Source organism: Entelurus aequoreus, linkage group LG20 (genome assembly GCF_033978785.1).
Source record: "Entelurus aequoreus isolate RoL-2023_Sb linkage group LG20, RoL_Eaeq_v1.1, whole genome shotgun sequence".
Classification (NCBI taxonomy): Eukaryota; Metazoa; Chordata; class Actinopteri; order Syngnathiformes; family Syngnathidae; genus Entelurus; species Entelurus aequoreus.
The window spans coordinates 24,202,654-24,220,153 of NC_084750.1; the positions used below are offsets into that span (position 1 = coordinate 24,202,654).

The window sequence follows — 17,500 nt, forward strand, 5'->3', positions numbered from 1 at the left end:
CGTTGAGGACACTGAAGGTATCTACCTATATGTAACTATAACTGTCACGGCGCGGGCTCGAACCCGCTTTTCATCGGCAGCTAGTTCTGCCAGCACCTCCGTTGGCAGCACGCCAGGACACGCCCCTGCTCGCTCTGGCCGCCTCAAGGCCACGCGCCGGCTAAACTGCAAGCAATCTGCAATCAGCGCACCTGGGACTAATGACGACAAGCAGTATAAAGACCAGCGGACCAGAGGAGCCTACGCCGGAACGTAGTCCACTCTTAGTAGTAAGCATCCCGTCTCTGGCTTCCCTCCCGCGTACTTGCTCTCCTTGTGCTTCCCTGTTTCCCGTGTCTGATGCCCTTTTTTTTCCCGCAGTGCCCTTTCTGTTTTCCTGTGATCGAGCTGTGTGCCTCGACTCCCCTCTGGATATTGGACTGCCTCCCTCAATCCTCGACCCCTGCTTGGACACGGACCTTGTTGCTTCTCTCCAGCCCCCGACCGCTTGCTCGCCCACGGACTGCCTTCTCTTGCCCTTCTGGTCTGACGAAGGATTCATAGGGCGGTATAGCTCGGTTGGTAGAGTGGCCGTGTGTTAGAATAATTATGTGTAAGTTATCACACAACTCTTATGCTTAAAGTCTATTGCCATAGTTATTAGCTATTGTGCTCAAGCTGTAATTTTTCTGTCTGTGCAAGGACAAAACTTGTTATCAGCTACGGCATATGAGGGGTTGCCTCATCGCAGATATTTTGTTTGTCTTAGCCCACTAACAGCCAAGGACTTCAAGGACCTCAACGAAGATAAGACGACAGCACGCAGACGAACCAGAGACAAGGCAATCACAAGGCCCCCAGCACATTCCGTCACGTATTGTGCGTACTGGAAGCTGCTTTGCATGTGTGGCCACTCCTTTTAGAGGCGGCCTCAGTGATGTAACCAGGGACCTCCCAAATAAATAGAGGAGCATGTGGGACTGTTAGCTCAGAGCGTGGTGGGAGATTGTAACTGAGCGTGCAATCCCAAACGTCTCTCCTCATTGAGTCAAATTGAACTCTGTCCCTGCATGATACCTTGCTTCTTGTCTGTTTAATAGATGTCATCAGTGTTTGAACCTGACACCGTGCCAGCAACTTGAGGGTTCCAGGTTCGATCCCCGCTTCCGCCATCCTAGTCTCTACCGTTGTGTCCTTGGGCAAGACACTTTACCCACCTGCTCCCAGTGCCACCCACATTGGTTTAAATGTAACTTAGATATTGGGTTTCACTATGTAGAAGCGCTTTGAGTCTCTTGAGAAAAGCGCTATATAAATATAACTCAATTAAAACAAAAATTAAATCCAACACGCACTTTCAACAAACCCTGGTAACATTTACAATGTTTATTCTACACATTGTTTTGCACCAAACACTTAGAGTAGCATACACCTATCACACACTCATCAAAGGTTTAAATAAACCTATTGACCTGATCCCGGTTTTGGTGTCGTCTCCTTCCCCCCGCTGGACGTAACAATAACAGGGCATCCGCTGCTTGGATTGAGTGTTGCATGATAACACACAACGCATCTTGCCGTAGAGCAAACTTTGTAATGAAATGTCTTTGAAGAAAGATACATAAATTCAATGTCATGACCTGCAAATAGTCCGGATCTCAAGCTAGTTGAAAATCTGTGGAGGAAGTTGAAGAAAATGGTCCATGACAAGACTCCATGTGACAACAGCAATCAAAGGAAGTTGGAGCAAGATGGATGAAGAGTACTGTTTGTCACTCGTTGAAGGGGAACTGCACCTTTTGGGGGAAATTTGCCTATCATTCACAATCCCTACGTAAGTCAGGAACGTGTATATTTTTGTTTTGTATCCATTCTAACTCCTAAATAAATGTTAGCAAAAGTCAGTTAGTTTCGATTCCGGTTCCCAAATATTCTCGATTCCGATTCTTTTGAGAAGCAGGGTGTGGAGGGGGGCGTGGCCTGCGGGCCTGCCGCGGCAATTGTAGAGGTTGCCCTCTAGTGGGTTCCTCAGACCACCACACACTGCCAGGAGAGCCCGGAATTCTGGGTATAACACTGTTTTATTTTTACCCAATGGTGCAAAGTATTTTGCTTTTCAGCACAGTGTCTTTTCTTATCCCATGGTGCAAAAGTCTTTTGCTTTTCAGCACAGTGTCTTTTCTGCCTCTGTGTCTCTCAGCAACACCTCCAACTACAGCTACTCGCTTCATCACGCCTGCTCCTAATAAAGGCGACAGGTGATTAGCTAACAAGGTCCACCTGGGCCATCTACGCACCTGTCGCTGTCTTCGAGGCCGGTCCTGACACACCCCGTTCCGCGGCAGGCCCGCAGGCCACGCCCCCCTCCACACAGGGTTAAAACAATGTTTTTGTTTATATGAACTTTACTAAGAACATAATTTGTTCTTTAATTACTTGACTCTGATTGGTTGGACTTGGTGGTGCAGCTTGTGTATCAATTACATAGCATAAATACATATTTATGTAAATTGTATATAATAACTGGGTCGCAAATGTTGCACTCTACGGACCCGTCTTTTTTTTAAAATGTTTTAATAAAGCCAAACTTTTGTGTCCGTACTTCTTCTTCGTTGGTGTTTATTTTTTACGCTCAACGAACTGGACATTGGAAATAAGAATTCACGTTTTAAACATGCGGAGAATCATAATGCAAGTCTTGGTTCTTATCCATATTTGTCAGGGACTCAATGTGTCAAGTAGAAACAGGAAGTCTTAAGAATATTTGAAAAATATTTATGATATGAACTCACCTGTCGACTTCAGGAAGATGGAGCCACTGTAGCATCGTCAGTATCCGCCTTTCCAGTGGAATAGCACTAAAAAACACAAACACACCACATTAAATGTTGCTTCTTGAGCAAATCAATCAATCAATCAATGTTTATTTATATAGCCCTAAATCACAAGTGTCTCAAAGGGCTGTACAAGCCACAACGACATCCTCGGTACAGAGCCCACATACGGGCAAGGAAAAACTCACCCCAGTGGGACGTCGGTGAATGACTATGAGAAACCTTGGAGAGGACCGCATATGTGGGTAACCCCCCCCCTCTAGGGGAGACCGAAAGCAACGGATGTCGAGTGGGTCTGACATAACATTGTGAAAGTCCAGTCCACAGTGTTTACTGGTAATACGTTTCAGTCCATTGGTTCCCTGTAATCACTAGATTTTTAGAATTTATGTTTATGTTTTCTAAATTCTCAAACATATGTGTTGGCCCAGTTAGGGAATGAATTGGATGCAAACACAAATAATAAATAATGTACAAAAACAATTTTAAACTTGTAATGTCTGTAAGATTTTGTATGGAAAAAACTTTAATAGTATTTATGACTTTTTATATATGAATTACATATCTAGATGATGTTCCATTTGGCATGTAAACACTTATCCAGCATCATTTTTTGGCATTTATTCAGCCGAGGCAACACCCACTTTCCATACACTTCCAGGGATGCCGAGCGTCCAATGGGTGGGACGAAGCCGTGCATTTGTCCAATGACTGCCTAGTTTGGCCGCAGTGGAACAACCCACTCTTTGCTCCCCGACTGAAGTCAATGGTCGCTCAGCTTCAACACTGTTTAATGCACTGTGACGCTACCACAATCAATGAGAAGAAATGATGAGTAGCTGATTCTAAACTCAATTAACGCATGTTAGTGTGTATTTAGACCTGTGTTGTCCCGATTCCAATGTTTTGGTACCGGTACTAAAATGTATTTCGGTACTTTTTTAAATAAAGGGGACCACAAAAAATGTCATTATTGGCTTTTTTTTTAACAAAAAATCTGTTCTGTAGTGTTTATGTTGTGTTGCGGTGCAAATATTCTCCCAAAATGTGTTTGTCATTGTTGTTTAGTGTGGTTTCACTATATGGCACATGTTTATGACAGTGTTGGCGTTGTTCATACGGCCACCCTTAGTGTGACATGTATGGCTGTTGACTAAGTATGCCCTTCATTCACTTGTGTGAAGTGTGTTCAATGTTAGGTTGGTTGTCTGAATGGTCGATGATTGGTCATAAGTGTAATCTTGTCTTGATTTTGTCAACTTCAGACCATTTTAACACATCACAAGTCATGACTCATGTGTGTTGCGGATACTCATTAGCCGCTAATTACCTGACAGTTTCTAGTTAACTAACAGTGTCTTAAAGCATGACGATCGCGGTCCTATATTTTATAAGTAGATTTTTATGCTGCTGCTTTGTCGCCATCTTGTGGACAATATGAGTAATTCAAGCCTTTGACCAATCACGGTGTGAATTGTCCAGGGTGTACCTTCTGCCCGAGTGCAGCCAGGATATGCTGCAGTCACCCCCGCTAGAAAATGGATAGATGAATGAAACTAAGTGCAATAATTACTTATATGACCCAATGCAAACAACCTTCCCTAGTCATGGTGCAAAAAAAAAAAAAAAAAATCTACAAAAAAAAGGCTAACAGACATGGTCAGACATAACACAATATAACACAATTTGTGGATATTATAAGAAAACGTCCATTCACTACGAAAAAAAAAATCTGAATTACACCCATTTAAATCCATTACAAAGCATGATGGAAAAAATGCAAAACACTATCTCCACACTTATCTATGTTAGGCGCACTTTAGGTGCTTGATATTTCTGATTGGATTACAAAACTTGAAACTGTCATGGAAGTAAACAAAGTAGGAGTCCAACATTCCCCTACTCCATAATATCCAATTATATTAATTATATATCCATTATGTTAATATAATATGTAAATTGTATATATGTATATATATATATATATATATATATATATATATATATATATATATATATATATATATATATATATATATATATATATATATATACACACACACAACTGTTTTAGTCATTGATGGTGACTAAAACAGGTCAATAGACTTTACCTGTTTTAGTTATATGTACACACACACACACACACACACACACACACGCACGCGCGCACAAACACACACACACGCACGCACACACGCACACACACACACACACACGCACATCTATACACAGTAGTTACTTAACATGCAGTCAGCTATCGGCCCTCGACCTATTTTTTTTTGGCGAATGCGGCCCCCAGGGCAAAAAGTTTGGACACCCCTGATTTAGACAATGAAATTTAGACACAAAAGTACATATTTGGCCACTTATTTTTTTGACATTAGAGGAAAAGCTGAGCCCCCTTTGCAGTCTTAGAGGTGTAAAAGAAAGGGCATCTCTATCCTCCTTCAAAACCGCACTAAAACAACACCTCCAGGCAACTTCAACCCTAAACTAACACCCTCCCTTCCACATAATACCTCTTCGGATTGTAAATTATCAAATGTAGACACTTTTTCTTATACTTTCTGATTTCTCTCTCTGTGTCCACTACCTGCTGTACATATCCTGCCAAGTCAGTCCTACACTGTTCCAATGTCCATTTCTCTGATGATGCAATTGTTGATGACTGAAGTGTTGATACCAACCAATCCTAAACCCCCTCCCCCTCCATATCCCACACCCCGGATTGTAAATAATGTAAATAATTCAATGTATATACTCTGATGATTATCTTGTGTGATGACTGTATTATGAAAATAGTATATATCTGTATCGTGAATCAATTTAAGTGGACCCCGACTTAAACAAGTTGAAAAACTTATTTGGGTGTTACCATTTAGTGGTCAATTGTACGGAATATGTACTTCACTGTGCAATCTACTAATGAAAGTTTCAATCAATCAATTAGAGCAATGGCCACTGATGCACACCTGTATTATCTCAGCAAGGGAGAAGTGCTGACAAACACATTTTCACATACTTTTCGACAAAATTTGATAGAAATATGACATTTGTTTAAAGTTTGAAATCTTTGATTGAGCTCAATAAAGTTGAGAACAAAAAGAAAAAGAAGAGTAAATAATGTTACGTTCTGAACAAGCGAAGCTGGAAGCGTGACTCCAGGATGCAGAGACAGCAGGCGTAGCGCAGGTAAAAATGGATTTTAAAACAAAAAAACAAGGAAACAGTGCAGCAGGGAAGTACACAGAATTAATAGGGAAAGCTATGCACAAATTGTTTACAAAGCAAAGCACACAAAAGTCTAGGAAAAATAGTGGCAAAATGAAGCACCCAGGAAATGGGACAGAAAATAAGAGCACCGGACAGGAAATTTAAGAAAACACCAGCAAATAATAATAATTGTGTTACGCTTAGGCCGCATGATAGCGGTAGTCGCCGTGATACCAAGGTGCAGAAGACAGCGTGCAGGTAGAAGGTATTTAATATATGAAAAAACAAAAAAACGAGTGCAGCTGGGAGTGCATTGAAAGCATAGGGATAGCTATGCAATTACAAAAAATAAATACCAGTAAACAGGCCATTACGGAAATGCTAGTAGTCAGCAACAGTTTACATATTAAAAGCATGTGAAAAGCAGTGATCCAGCAGCAACAGCTGCACCTAAATAGACTCCATTACTAAACATGCACAGGTGTGCTGGCAAACAAAGTAAAGGTGCTGCAAAGACAACAGGAAGTGGAAACTAGAAAATAGGAGCACTGGACTAAACACCAAACACAGGACAGTACAAACATGACTAAACTGTCGAGCCGAGCGTGACAAACTGTCGTGAGAGATCAGAACACGTATTTCATAGAACTTACGCAGGCCAGAAGAAAGTGGCTGGCTTCACTCCTTGTTTGAGAGCTGTGATCCAGATCTGAAATCAAAGAGTACAATAATCAATATTATATATGTATAATTGTATATATATATATATATATATATATATATATATATATATATATATATATATATATATATATATATATATATATATATATATACTGTATACAATACATCTATAAATATATATACACATATACAGTCGTGATCATAAGTTTACATACACTTGTAAAGAACATAATGTCATGGCTGTCTTGAGTTTCCAATACTTTCTACAACTCTTATTTTTTTGTGATAGAGTGATTGGAGCACATACTTGTTGGTCACAAAAACATTCATGAAGTTCAGCTCAATTTTTGTTTCATCTGACCACAGAACTTTCCTCCAGAAGGTATTTTCTTTGTCCATGTGATGTCAGATGAAACAAAAATGGAGCTGTTTGGCCACAATACCCAGCAATATGTTTGGAGGAGAAAAGGTGAGGCTTTTAATCCCATGAACACCATGCCTACCGTCAAGCATGGTGGCGGTAGTATTATGCTCTGGGCCTGTTTTGCTGCCAATGGAACTGGTGCTTTAAATGGGACAAGGAAAAAGGAGGATTATCTCCAAATTCTTCAGGACAACCTAAAATCATCAGCCCGGAGGTTGGGTCTTGGGCGCTGTTGGGTGTTCCAACAGGACAATGACCCCAAACACACGTCAAAAGTGGTAAAGGAATGGCTAAATCAGGCTAGAATTAAGGTTTTAGAATGACCTTCCCAAAGTCCTGACTTAAACGTGTGGACAATGCTGAAGAAACAAGTTCATGTCAGAAAACCAACAAATTTAACTGAACTGCACCGATTTTGTCAAGAGGAGTGGTCAAAAATTCAACCAGAAGCTTGTGGATGGCTACCAAAAGCACCTTATTGCAGTGAAACTTGCCAAGGGACATGTAACCAAGTATTAACATTGCTGTATGTATACCTTTGACCCAGCAGATTTGCTCACATTTTCAGTAGACCCATAATAAATTCATAAAAGAACCAAACTTTATGTGCTCCAATCACTCTATCACAAAAAAATAAGAGTTGTAAAAATTATTGGAAACTCAAGACAGCCATGACATTATGTTCTTTACAAGTGGATGTAAACTTTTGATCGCGACTGTATATACACACATATACTGTGTATATATATATATATACACATATATTTGGTTGTCTATGATAGATTAGGATTGGAGCATTTACAGGTTGTCCTCCCCACCAGCGATGATTCAGTTTCTCTCTGCTTCTCAGCGTGAAGGTGGCATCAAAGACGGGGTCATACATGGCATTATCAATAATTCCATGAGACTCAGGATACAGACCCTGGAAGTCAAACATTTGGTTTAGTGTTCAAAGTCTTTATTTGCGCCTAAACATTTTTGTTATGTGCGTGAATTAACAATAACAAATCATTTTTCACCACTTTTTTTATTTACTCGAAAACTTGCCAGCAATACCAAGAAATAAAACTACATTCCTCCCAGCTTTCCCTGATTATGTCTTTATTATCGTTTGGATATTTGAGAAAAAGTCAAGGAACAAAATTAAATAAATAAATAGGTCTTTAATAATGACTTGAATAGTGTCATCAATTGATTATAGTTGGGATTCAACACACACTTGTGTTATTAAACATGGCATTAATGTATTTAATTGAAAATTACATGTTATTATTTAATCATTTAAATAATTATTGATTTAATAATGTCATAATTTATTAAATAGTCACTGATTCAATTACATATTTCTCAATTTCATGAATGATTTATTTTAGAATGTTATGATTTAATGCTTTATCTAATGATTTGATTAATTAATGACACATTTAAGTACTTTTCTATAGATGCATTATTTATTTTTGTCCCATTTGGCCCTTTTCAGCACTTCATGAATTTATTTTATTTTATTATTTTAACAATAATACTACTGTAATGAAATATTTTAATTTTATTTCATATTGTTGTAATACCAGTGATAAATAAATATTTTTCTTTGAAGGATATGGGTTAAAAGGAATCATTTTTTTTTGTGTTTCTGCCAAGAAATTGCATTTTGGTGCATCCCTAATAATAATCAATGGATGAGAAATAATTCAGATGTATTTTGTCACTGATTTATTTTTTATTTACATTTTATAAAAGGACTAAAAGGTTTGTGACTCCATGTGAAATATCTGAAGGCTGCTCATTATTATTACATTACTTCATAAAACTACTGTTTCTACTACATTGTATTGCATTGTTTTCATACACGATTTATTATCTAAAAAATGTTTTTCCATACTAGTAAGCATGTCAAAATTGTGATGTTTTGGGGGCTTAGAACGGATTAACTGAATTTTGTGGGTATTTAAAAAAATATAATAAATAATAATATAATAAATATAAAATAAATAATTAATTGAAATATAAATTAACACTAAATGTATTATTATATACAGTTTTTATCTTATTATTAAATATTTTTTTCATATTATTTTATTTTTATTATATTACATATGTATATAAAATGTTCATATATGTACAGAAATATACTTTGTATTATATATAATATGATATAAATAAATACATTATTTGTTCTATTAGTTGAATTATTATTTTTATTTTATTATTATATTTATTATCATTAAATCAATAACTATAAATATAAACATTTAAAAAATAAATAAAATAATACCAGTAAAATAAAATTAATAAAAGTTCAACTAAATGTTGTGGGTTTGGATCAGGGAGGGGGTGTTGCTGTGAGTTTGTGAAGGCACTTGTGATTAAGGGTTATATAAATAAAACGTGATTAATAGATTGATTTAATTTCAGTTCCTTTCAATGGGCGACGTTTATTTGAGTATTTTGGGTTATGTTTCACAAACTGTACCAAAAGTACAATGTGAAACAACCAAGAAAAATTGAAAAAACAAATGGAGGTGATTCTGTCGAGATGGTTAGAAGACAAAACGTTGAAGACACAAATCAGAAACAAAGAAAGACAAAGCATTACAGTACATGGATATCATCTTCAACATATTCAAATAATCTTCATGGTGATTCAAGACAAGCCTAGAAAAAAACATCTGCTTTTAAATGAACAAATATAAATGTATTGGGCATTAAAGCATCTCTGGAATATATATTCACTGGAGATGGAGTGCTGTGCGATATAACGATATGTATCCCGATGTGATATAAACATGTTTATCGCACGATATAATTCGATTGGTACCGTGCCGCACAAGAAATTAAAAATAAAAATAAAAACTTTTTTTTTTTAATTTTTTTTTTTTTTATTAAATCGACATAAAAAACACAAGATACACTTACAATTAGTGCACCAACCCAAAAAAGCTCCCTCCCCCATTTACACTCATTCACACTCATTCGCACAAAAGGGTTGTTTCTTTCTGTTATTAATATTTCTGGTTCCTACATTGTATATCAATATAGATCAATACAGTCTGCAGGGATACAGTCCGTAAGCACACATGATTGTATTTTTTTATGACAAAAAAAACAAAAACAAAAAAAACCCATCCCCCCAGGTCCGTGGGACACATTTTCAAGCGTTGACCGGTGCGCAGTTACAAAAAGGTTGGGGACCACTGGTTTATATCATAATTTTATCATCTGGGCTGCGGCTAATGTAACTGCAGCAACACATTTTGACATTTTTACGTCATTTGAAAGAACCTTGTGACGAGAGCATGGTTTTCAACAATGTAGCAGTGACAGAAGATATAATAGAAGCTAAACCAACAAAACCCCAAAGACGAATTGGTGCCAATAACATCAACTTCTTTGTTTGGATTAATAAACGTCAGAGACAGACCAAACAACAGTAAGCTGTAAAACATGTCTCCAACAAGTTGTTACACGTCTATTCTTTTCTATGACTTGAAGACATGGCATAAAGAACAGTACAGAGAAATTTTAACATGTGACTCAATACTTATGCGTCCTTAAAAGCACCAATTAATAAAAACAAAAACACACCAAACAGGCACGTCTATTACAAACAGTCCAACAGGCACCGGGAAATTACAGATTAATCTGTAAATGTATATGTTTCTTCTTGCTTACTCTCGCCAAAAGCGAACACTTTCCTCTACCCTCCCTTATCTTTCCCTGCTTGGCTTCTTTGTCTCATCTTGTCTTGTCTTCACTTTCTCGGAGCCTCTCTTTTACACAGTTCTCCAAATCTAAACATGGACTTTATCAACTGGTCTCTCAACGCAATTGACAAGATCTTCTCAACGAGAAATTCAGGGTTTAGGGGAACCTGCCTGCCCTGATGGAACTCGTGTCTTTCCCTTGAGGACATTGAAGATATCTATCTATTAGGAACTATGATAACAGGTCATCTGATGTTTGGATCGAGCATTGCTCTGGTCTATCGACAATTTCTGAGGATGATGGCAGTTGTTCAAGGTGCCAAGAAGCTCCCCGTCATGATTGATGGGCTGTAGGCACTCAGACTGTGGCTATTACTGAACTGAATCGCAAACTGGATAACATATTGGAGAAGCTTTCCGCTCTGCAAGGCAAAATTTATATCAATTTGAGAGACAGAACTAACAACAACAGTAGATGAATCCATTGGAATGCAAATACTCGCCTTAACCTAAACAATCCATATCTACAATTTGACAAGGTCATGTTGTACATTCTCTGGTGGGATCATTGCAGTGAAAGACGCTCTGAAATTCCATCCTTTAAGGACACCTGGGATGTTGCTGGGCGTCGAACGGAGTGACTTCCAGGCTTATGCCGTTCTTTCTCACAGGCACTCATCGAGGGCAGACGCTCCCCTTTCCTCTCCCTTATCTCGCCTGCTTGCTTCTTTCTCTTGTCTTGTCTTAACTTTCTTGTTGCCTCTTTTTGCACTGCTCTCCAAATCGAAACATTGGAACTATTTTACTGGCCTCAACGAAATTGACAAGATCTTGAATTTGGGGGAACCTGCTTGTCGTGACAGAGCGGTTTTTGCTGGACACACGACGGACTCTTGGGAGAAGGAGTGCCGTGTGCCTGGCGAAGCTTCCAGTCGAGGACGTGAAGATATCCACCTATTCGGAATTATGACAACAGGACATCTGCTGATTGGATTAAGCGGTGCTCTGGTTTGTCGACAAATTGTAAGTTGCTGGCAGTCTTCAAAGTACCCCAAAGCTGCCACAAATGATTGGAGGATGTGGGAAGAACTGTGGACACTCTGGTGATTTGGATAACATCGGACTGTCTGCCCCGCAGGATGAATTTTGAGGACCAGTTATAGACAATTTAGAGTGACAAGCAAATGTTATTTTCACTCGCATACAAAACATTCTAACTTGGATTGTTTCCCTGGCTCTCCTGAGACTCTCCCGAAGGACAGTGCGGCAAAGACACAACTAACTCCCTTCTTGTCTCTCATGGACACACACCTGTTGTTGACTTTGTACTAGCGACTACACAACACCAAGGCCGCGGAATAGAGACACGCAGCAGGCTTACACACACACATTCATCCACAAAAATATACGGCACACATACATACCCCACACCCCATCCAACGCCCTTGACGCGAATCCCTTAGGGGTGATGGATGGATGGGCAGTGCCTGTATAGCTGCAGCCTGCCACCGTAGCCCCTACTCCCTCCCCTCTGTTGCAAGTCTCGAGATGGATGTTGTAATATGTATATGTGCTTTGCTATGTAGGTTTTTTCCCACTCTAAACTGGGCCCCCTTAGGAGCCCAGTCTAGATTGTATTTTTTTACTCATCCGCCCCCAGGGTTTACCTTTTTCCCATCTTTTACGGGGCGCCTTGTGGCGACCCATCAGCGTTCCTGTTCTGTAACCCCGTACACTGTTTGTTTGTCTAATCTTGAACAGGTTTGTGCTGAAAACAAAGTTTTGTTGTACTTGTGCAATGATAATAAAGACCTACCTACCTTATGGACACACACACATCCACAGATTACTATGCAGATACGCACACATACACCCTATGCCCACCCGCGGTATGTCGGACCACGGAGCAGTGCCACCTGGTGGCTGGCTGCAGTTTCAGGCTGAAAAATACTACAGTATATCGCTCAGCACCAAGCCCCTGGTCAGTTGCAGACATTATACGATTGGACAACAACAGGTTAGATTCTAGTATTCTAGATTTACCGTCGCCAGTGAGTAGAGGTTGGGGAAGGTTTTGGACGGGTACACAGGCCTCATATACGGAGCATGTGTTCCACATGTTCCTGGCAAAGTAAAAGCAAGAACAAATCCAAAATATTCATGAAGACATAAATGAATAAATGTTGATTGAGCATAAACCACTTACTGAGTTTGTCAATGTGAGGTATGACAGTATGTCCTCTCTTCATGTAGGAAGCTCTGAAACCGTCCACTGACAGAATGATGAGTGGTGAGCGCACAAATCTGCCAGCACAGTAAATATATATTCACATATGCTGCTTGACAGGAGAGAAGCAGGAGGATTTTTAAAACGAAAAATGAGACTTGTGAGTAAAATGCTAGTTTTTGAAGGTGCTCATAGTAACGCACCCGGCAGGGCACTGAACATTCTTTATATCTTCACATTCGTCTTGCAGCCAAGAAGTGTCTCCTGAAAAACAAACCACACTTTATTTCCCATATATCATGAACAATACTTCTACTGTACATCCGAATAAATTTCATGACTTTTTATTGTTTTATTTATTTATGTTTATTGCTGAGTATATTCCTGTTGCTCTAGATCAGTGGCGCGTCCAAACTGACCATTTTGATATTGGTATTGTGTCGCCATTTAGTGGACAACATAAGAAATTCAAGTCAATTAACTTTAATTATGCAGTGAACAGAAGAGTGTGCAGCATTTAGTTGTATGACCCAATGCAGACAACCTTCCCTAGTCATGGTGCAAAAAAATACAAATAAAAAAATAAATCCAACTAACACACAATTTCAGCACACATGGTCCCACATAACACAACCTGCTCAATTACCTTTATGGACATTATTTTAAAAAATTACCACGCGCCATAAAAAATTCTACAAATACACCCATGATACAAAGCATGATGGCAAAAATGCAAAACACTCTCCACACTTATCCATGTTTGGCGCATTTTAGCTGCTTGATATATCTGATTGATTACAAAAAAAGTAAACAAGGTAGAAGTCAAACTTCCACATATCAGAATCAGCATCAGAATCAGAATCAGAATCAGAATAGTTTTATTGCCATTGTTTGAGAACGGGTTCACAAACTAGGAATTTTTCTTGGTGCAATCGTGCAACATATAACACATATAACACATATTTGGTAATAAAATGAGCTGTAACTGAGCTATCAGATAGACTTAGAAGGAATTCAAGGAATTCAAGGAGCTACTGTTAGGAGTTATTGTTCATTTGCCTGACGGCCGAGGGGAAAAAAACTGTTCAGGTGGCGGGAGGTGTGGGTCTGGATGGAGCGTAGTCTCCTGCCTGAGGGGAGAGGGGAGAATAGTTTGTGTCCAGGGTGAGAAGAGTCAGCTGTGATCCGACCCACACGCCTCCTGGTCCTGGAGGAGAACAAGTCCTGGAGGGATGGGAGCTTGCAGCCAATCACCTTCTCAGCAGCACGTACGATGCGCCGCAGTCTATGCTTATCCTGGACTGTGCCGCCGGGGAACCAAACTGTGATGGAGGAGGTCAGGATGGACTCTATGATGGCTGAGTAAAACTGCACCAGCATCTCGGTCGGCACCTTAAGTTTCCTCAGCTGCCGCAGGAAGTACATCCTCTGCTGGGCCTTCTTGATGAGGGAGCTGATGGTCGGCTCCCACTTGAGGTCCTGGGGGATGGTGGTGCCCTAGAAACGGAAGGAGTCCACAATGGGGACGGGGGTGGAAGAGTCAATCAGGGTGAGGGGGGATGGTGGGGCTGTGACTTTCCTGAAGTCCATGATCATCTCCACTGTTTTCTGGGCGTTCAGCTCCAGGTTGTTGAGGCTGCACCAGGACGCCAGCCGGTCCACCTCTCTCCTGTAGGCGGACTCATCGCCATTCGAGATGAGCCCGATGAGGGTTGTGTCATCCGCAAACTTGAGCAGTTTTACGGATTGGTGACTGGAAGTGCATTTCAGGTTTTCTCGGGACTCCTAATGACGTTTTGAGACATCTCCTACAACTACAGTACCAGAATTGTGCTGCTGAAGCAAGTCCGTTTTTTTGAATTTTTTGTAAGGGTCCCCCCTTACGACATTTTAGCAAAACATTTTTTTCGTAAAATATGCATTTTCTTCCATTTTCAGGTTATCTCTGGACTCCTGATGAAGTTTTGAGACATCTCCTACAACTACAGCACCAGAATTGTGCTGTTGAAGCAAGTCCGTTTTTTTGAATTTTTTGTAAGGGTCCCCCCTTACGACATTTTAGCAAAAATTTTTTTTTGTAAAATATGCATTTTCTTCTATTTTCAGTTTTTCTCTGGACTCCTGGTGACGTTTTGAGACATCTCCTACAACTAAAGCACCAGAATTGTGCTGTTGAAGCAAGTATGTTTTTTGACATTATGACGTTTTAGCAAAAAAATGTTTTCGTAAAATATGCATTTTCTTCCATTTTCAGGTTTTTTCGGGATTCCTGATGACGTTTTGAGACATCTCCTACAACTACTTTTTGTAAGGGTCCCCCCTTACGACACTTTAGCATTAGTTTTGTAAAATATGCATTTTCTTCCATTTTCTTACATTTACGGGTTTTGTTGGGACTCCTGATGACGTTTTGAGACATCTCCTACAACTACAGCACCAGAATTGTGCTGCTGAAGCAAGTCCGTTTTTTTGAATTTTTTTACAACATTTTAGCAAAATATTTTTTTTTGTAAAATATGCATTTTCTTCCATTTTCGGGTTTTGTCAGGACTCCTGATGACATTTTGAGACATCTCCTACAACTACAGCACCAGAATTGTGCTGCTGAAGCAAGTCCTTTTTTTTGAATTTTTTGTAAGGGTCCCCCCTTACGACATTTTAGCAAAAAATGTTTTTCGTAAAATATGCATTTTCTTCCATTTTCTTACATTTACGGCTTTTGTTGGGACTCCTGATGACGTTTTGAGACATCTCCTACAACTACAGTACCAGAATTGTGCTGCTGAAGCAAGTCCGTTTTTTTTTTTTTTACGACATTTTAGAAAAATATTTTTTTTCGTAAAATATGCATTTTCTTCCATTTTCGGGTTTTGTCAGGACTCCTGATGACGTTTTGAGACATCTCCTACAACTACTGCACCAGAATTGTGCTGCTGAAGAAAGTCCGTTTTTTTTGTTTTTTTGTATGGGTCCCCCCTTACGACATTTTAGCAAAAAAATGTTTTTGTAAAATATGCATTTTCTTACATTTTCTTACATTTACGGATTTTGTTGGGACTCCTGATGACGTTTTGAGACATCTCCTATAAACTACAGCACCACAATTGTGCTGCTGAAGCAAGTCCGTTTTTTTGAATTATTTGTAAGGGTCCCCCCTTACGACATTTTAGCAAAAAAATTTTTCCGTAAAATATGCATTTTCTTCCATTTTCTTACATTTACAGGTTTTGTTGGGACTCCTGATGACGTTTTGAGACATCTCCTACAACTACAGCACCAGAATTGTGCTGCTGAAGCAAGTCCGTTTTTTTGAATTATTTGTAAGGGTCCCCCCTTACGACATTTTAGCAAAAATTTGATTTCGTAAAATATGCATTTTCTTCCATTTTCTTACATTTACGGCTTTTGTTGGGACTCATGATGACGTTTTGAGACATCTCCTACAACTACAGCAACAGAATTGTGCTGCTGAAGCAAGTCCGTTTTTTTGAATTTTTTGTGAGGGTCCCCCCTTACGACATTTTAGCAAAAATGTTTTTTCGTAAAATATGCATTTTCTTCCATTTACGGGTTTTGTTGGGACTCCTGATGACGTTTTGAGACATCTCCTACAACTACAGCACCAGAATTGTGCTGCTGAAGCAAGTCCGTTTTTTTGAATTTTTTACGACAATTTAGCAAAATATTTTTTTTCGTAAAATATGCATTTTCTTCCATTTTCGGGTTTTATCAGGACTCCTGATGACGTTTTGAGACATCTCCTACAACTACAGCACCAGAATTGTGCTGCTGAAGCAAGTCCGTTTTTTTGAATTTTTTGTAAGATAAGCAGCAACAAGTGAAAATAGAGCAAAACGATATACTGTACTGTAATAAAAAAATATATGTTAACACTAATTATTAATTACACGGATTGGTTTTTGAAAGTATGTATACATTTTTGGAGCCTTTTTAAACAAAATCACATCAACATAGCAAATTATACGAGGACGTCATGGTGACCACGCCCCTAACCACACCCCCACCATAACAGGTAAATTGGCAATACACAGTATGTATATTAATCCATCCATCCATTTTCTACCGCTTGTCCCTTTCGGGGTCGCAGAAGGTGCTGCATTTGGGCGGTAGGAAAATAGGAAAATATTTTTCTTCCTCTCCTTTTTTTGATAGGTCATAACAAATATTAATATTTATCGATATCAACCGATATTACAACTTGACTGCCCAGTCCTAACTGACACAGAGGCTACGTATTGAAAAATTTTTTTTATATTGACTACATTTACATTAAAATCCTACAAAACAATGTTGGTCAAATATCTATCTTTAATAGTTTGACCCTGCGAGCTGAAGCCTGCTTTGCCATTCCTAATTAGCCGTAAACGTACAAATGAGTAATTAGCACTTACCTCTGCAGAGTGTCCTGTAGTTG

At 39.1% G+C, this 17,500-nt stretch overlaps 1 protein-coding gene across 1 annotated transcript in view; it reads right to left on the reverse strand.

Moving 5' to 3' along the window:
* The window catches only part of enpp2 (ectonucleotide pyrophosphatase/phosphodiesterase 2), a 62,673-nt gene that overhangs the window by 32,242 nt on the left and 12,931 nt on the right, over positions 1-17,500 (reverse strand). Inside the window, exons 5-11 of the mRNA XM_062029684.1 lie at positions 17,478-17,500; positions 13,269-13,329; positions 13,045-13,142; positions 12,882-12,961; positions 7,937-8,056; positions 6,680-6,735; positions 2,772-2,837 (exon numbers count right to left, since the gene is read on the reverse strand). The exon at positions 17,478-17,500 is cut by the window's right edge and continues 103 nt beyond it. Of these exons, the coding sequence (XP_061885668.1) occupies positions 2,772-2,837; positions 6,680-6,735; positions 7,937-8,056; positions 12,882-12,961; positions 13,045-13,142; positions 13,269-13,329; positions 17,478-17,500 (504 nt within the window). The remainder of the gene's footprint in view (positions 1-2,771; positions 2,838-6,679; positions 6,736-7,936; positions 8,057-12,881; positions 12,962-13,044; positions 13,143-13,268; positions 13,330-17,477) is intronic.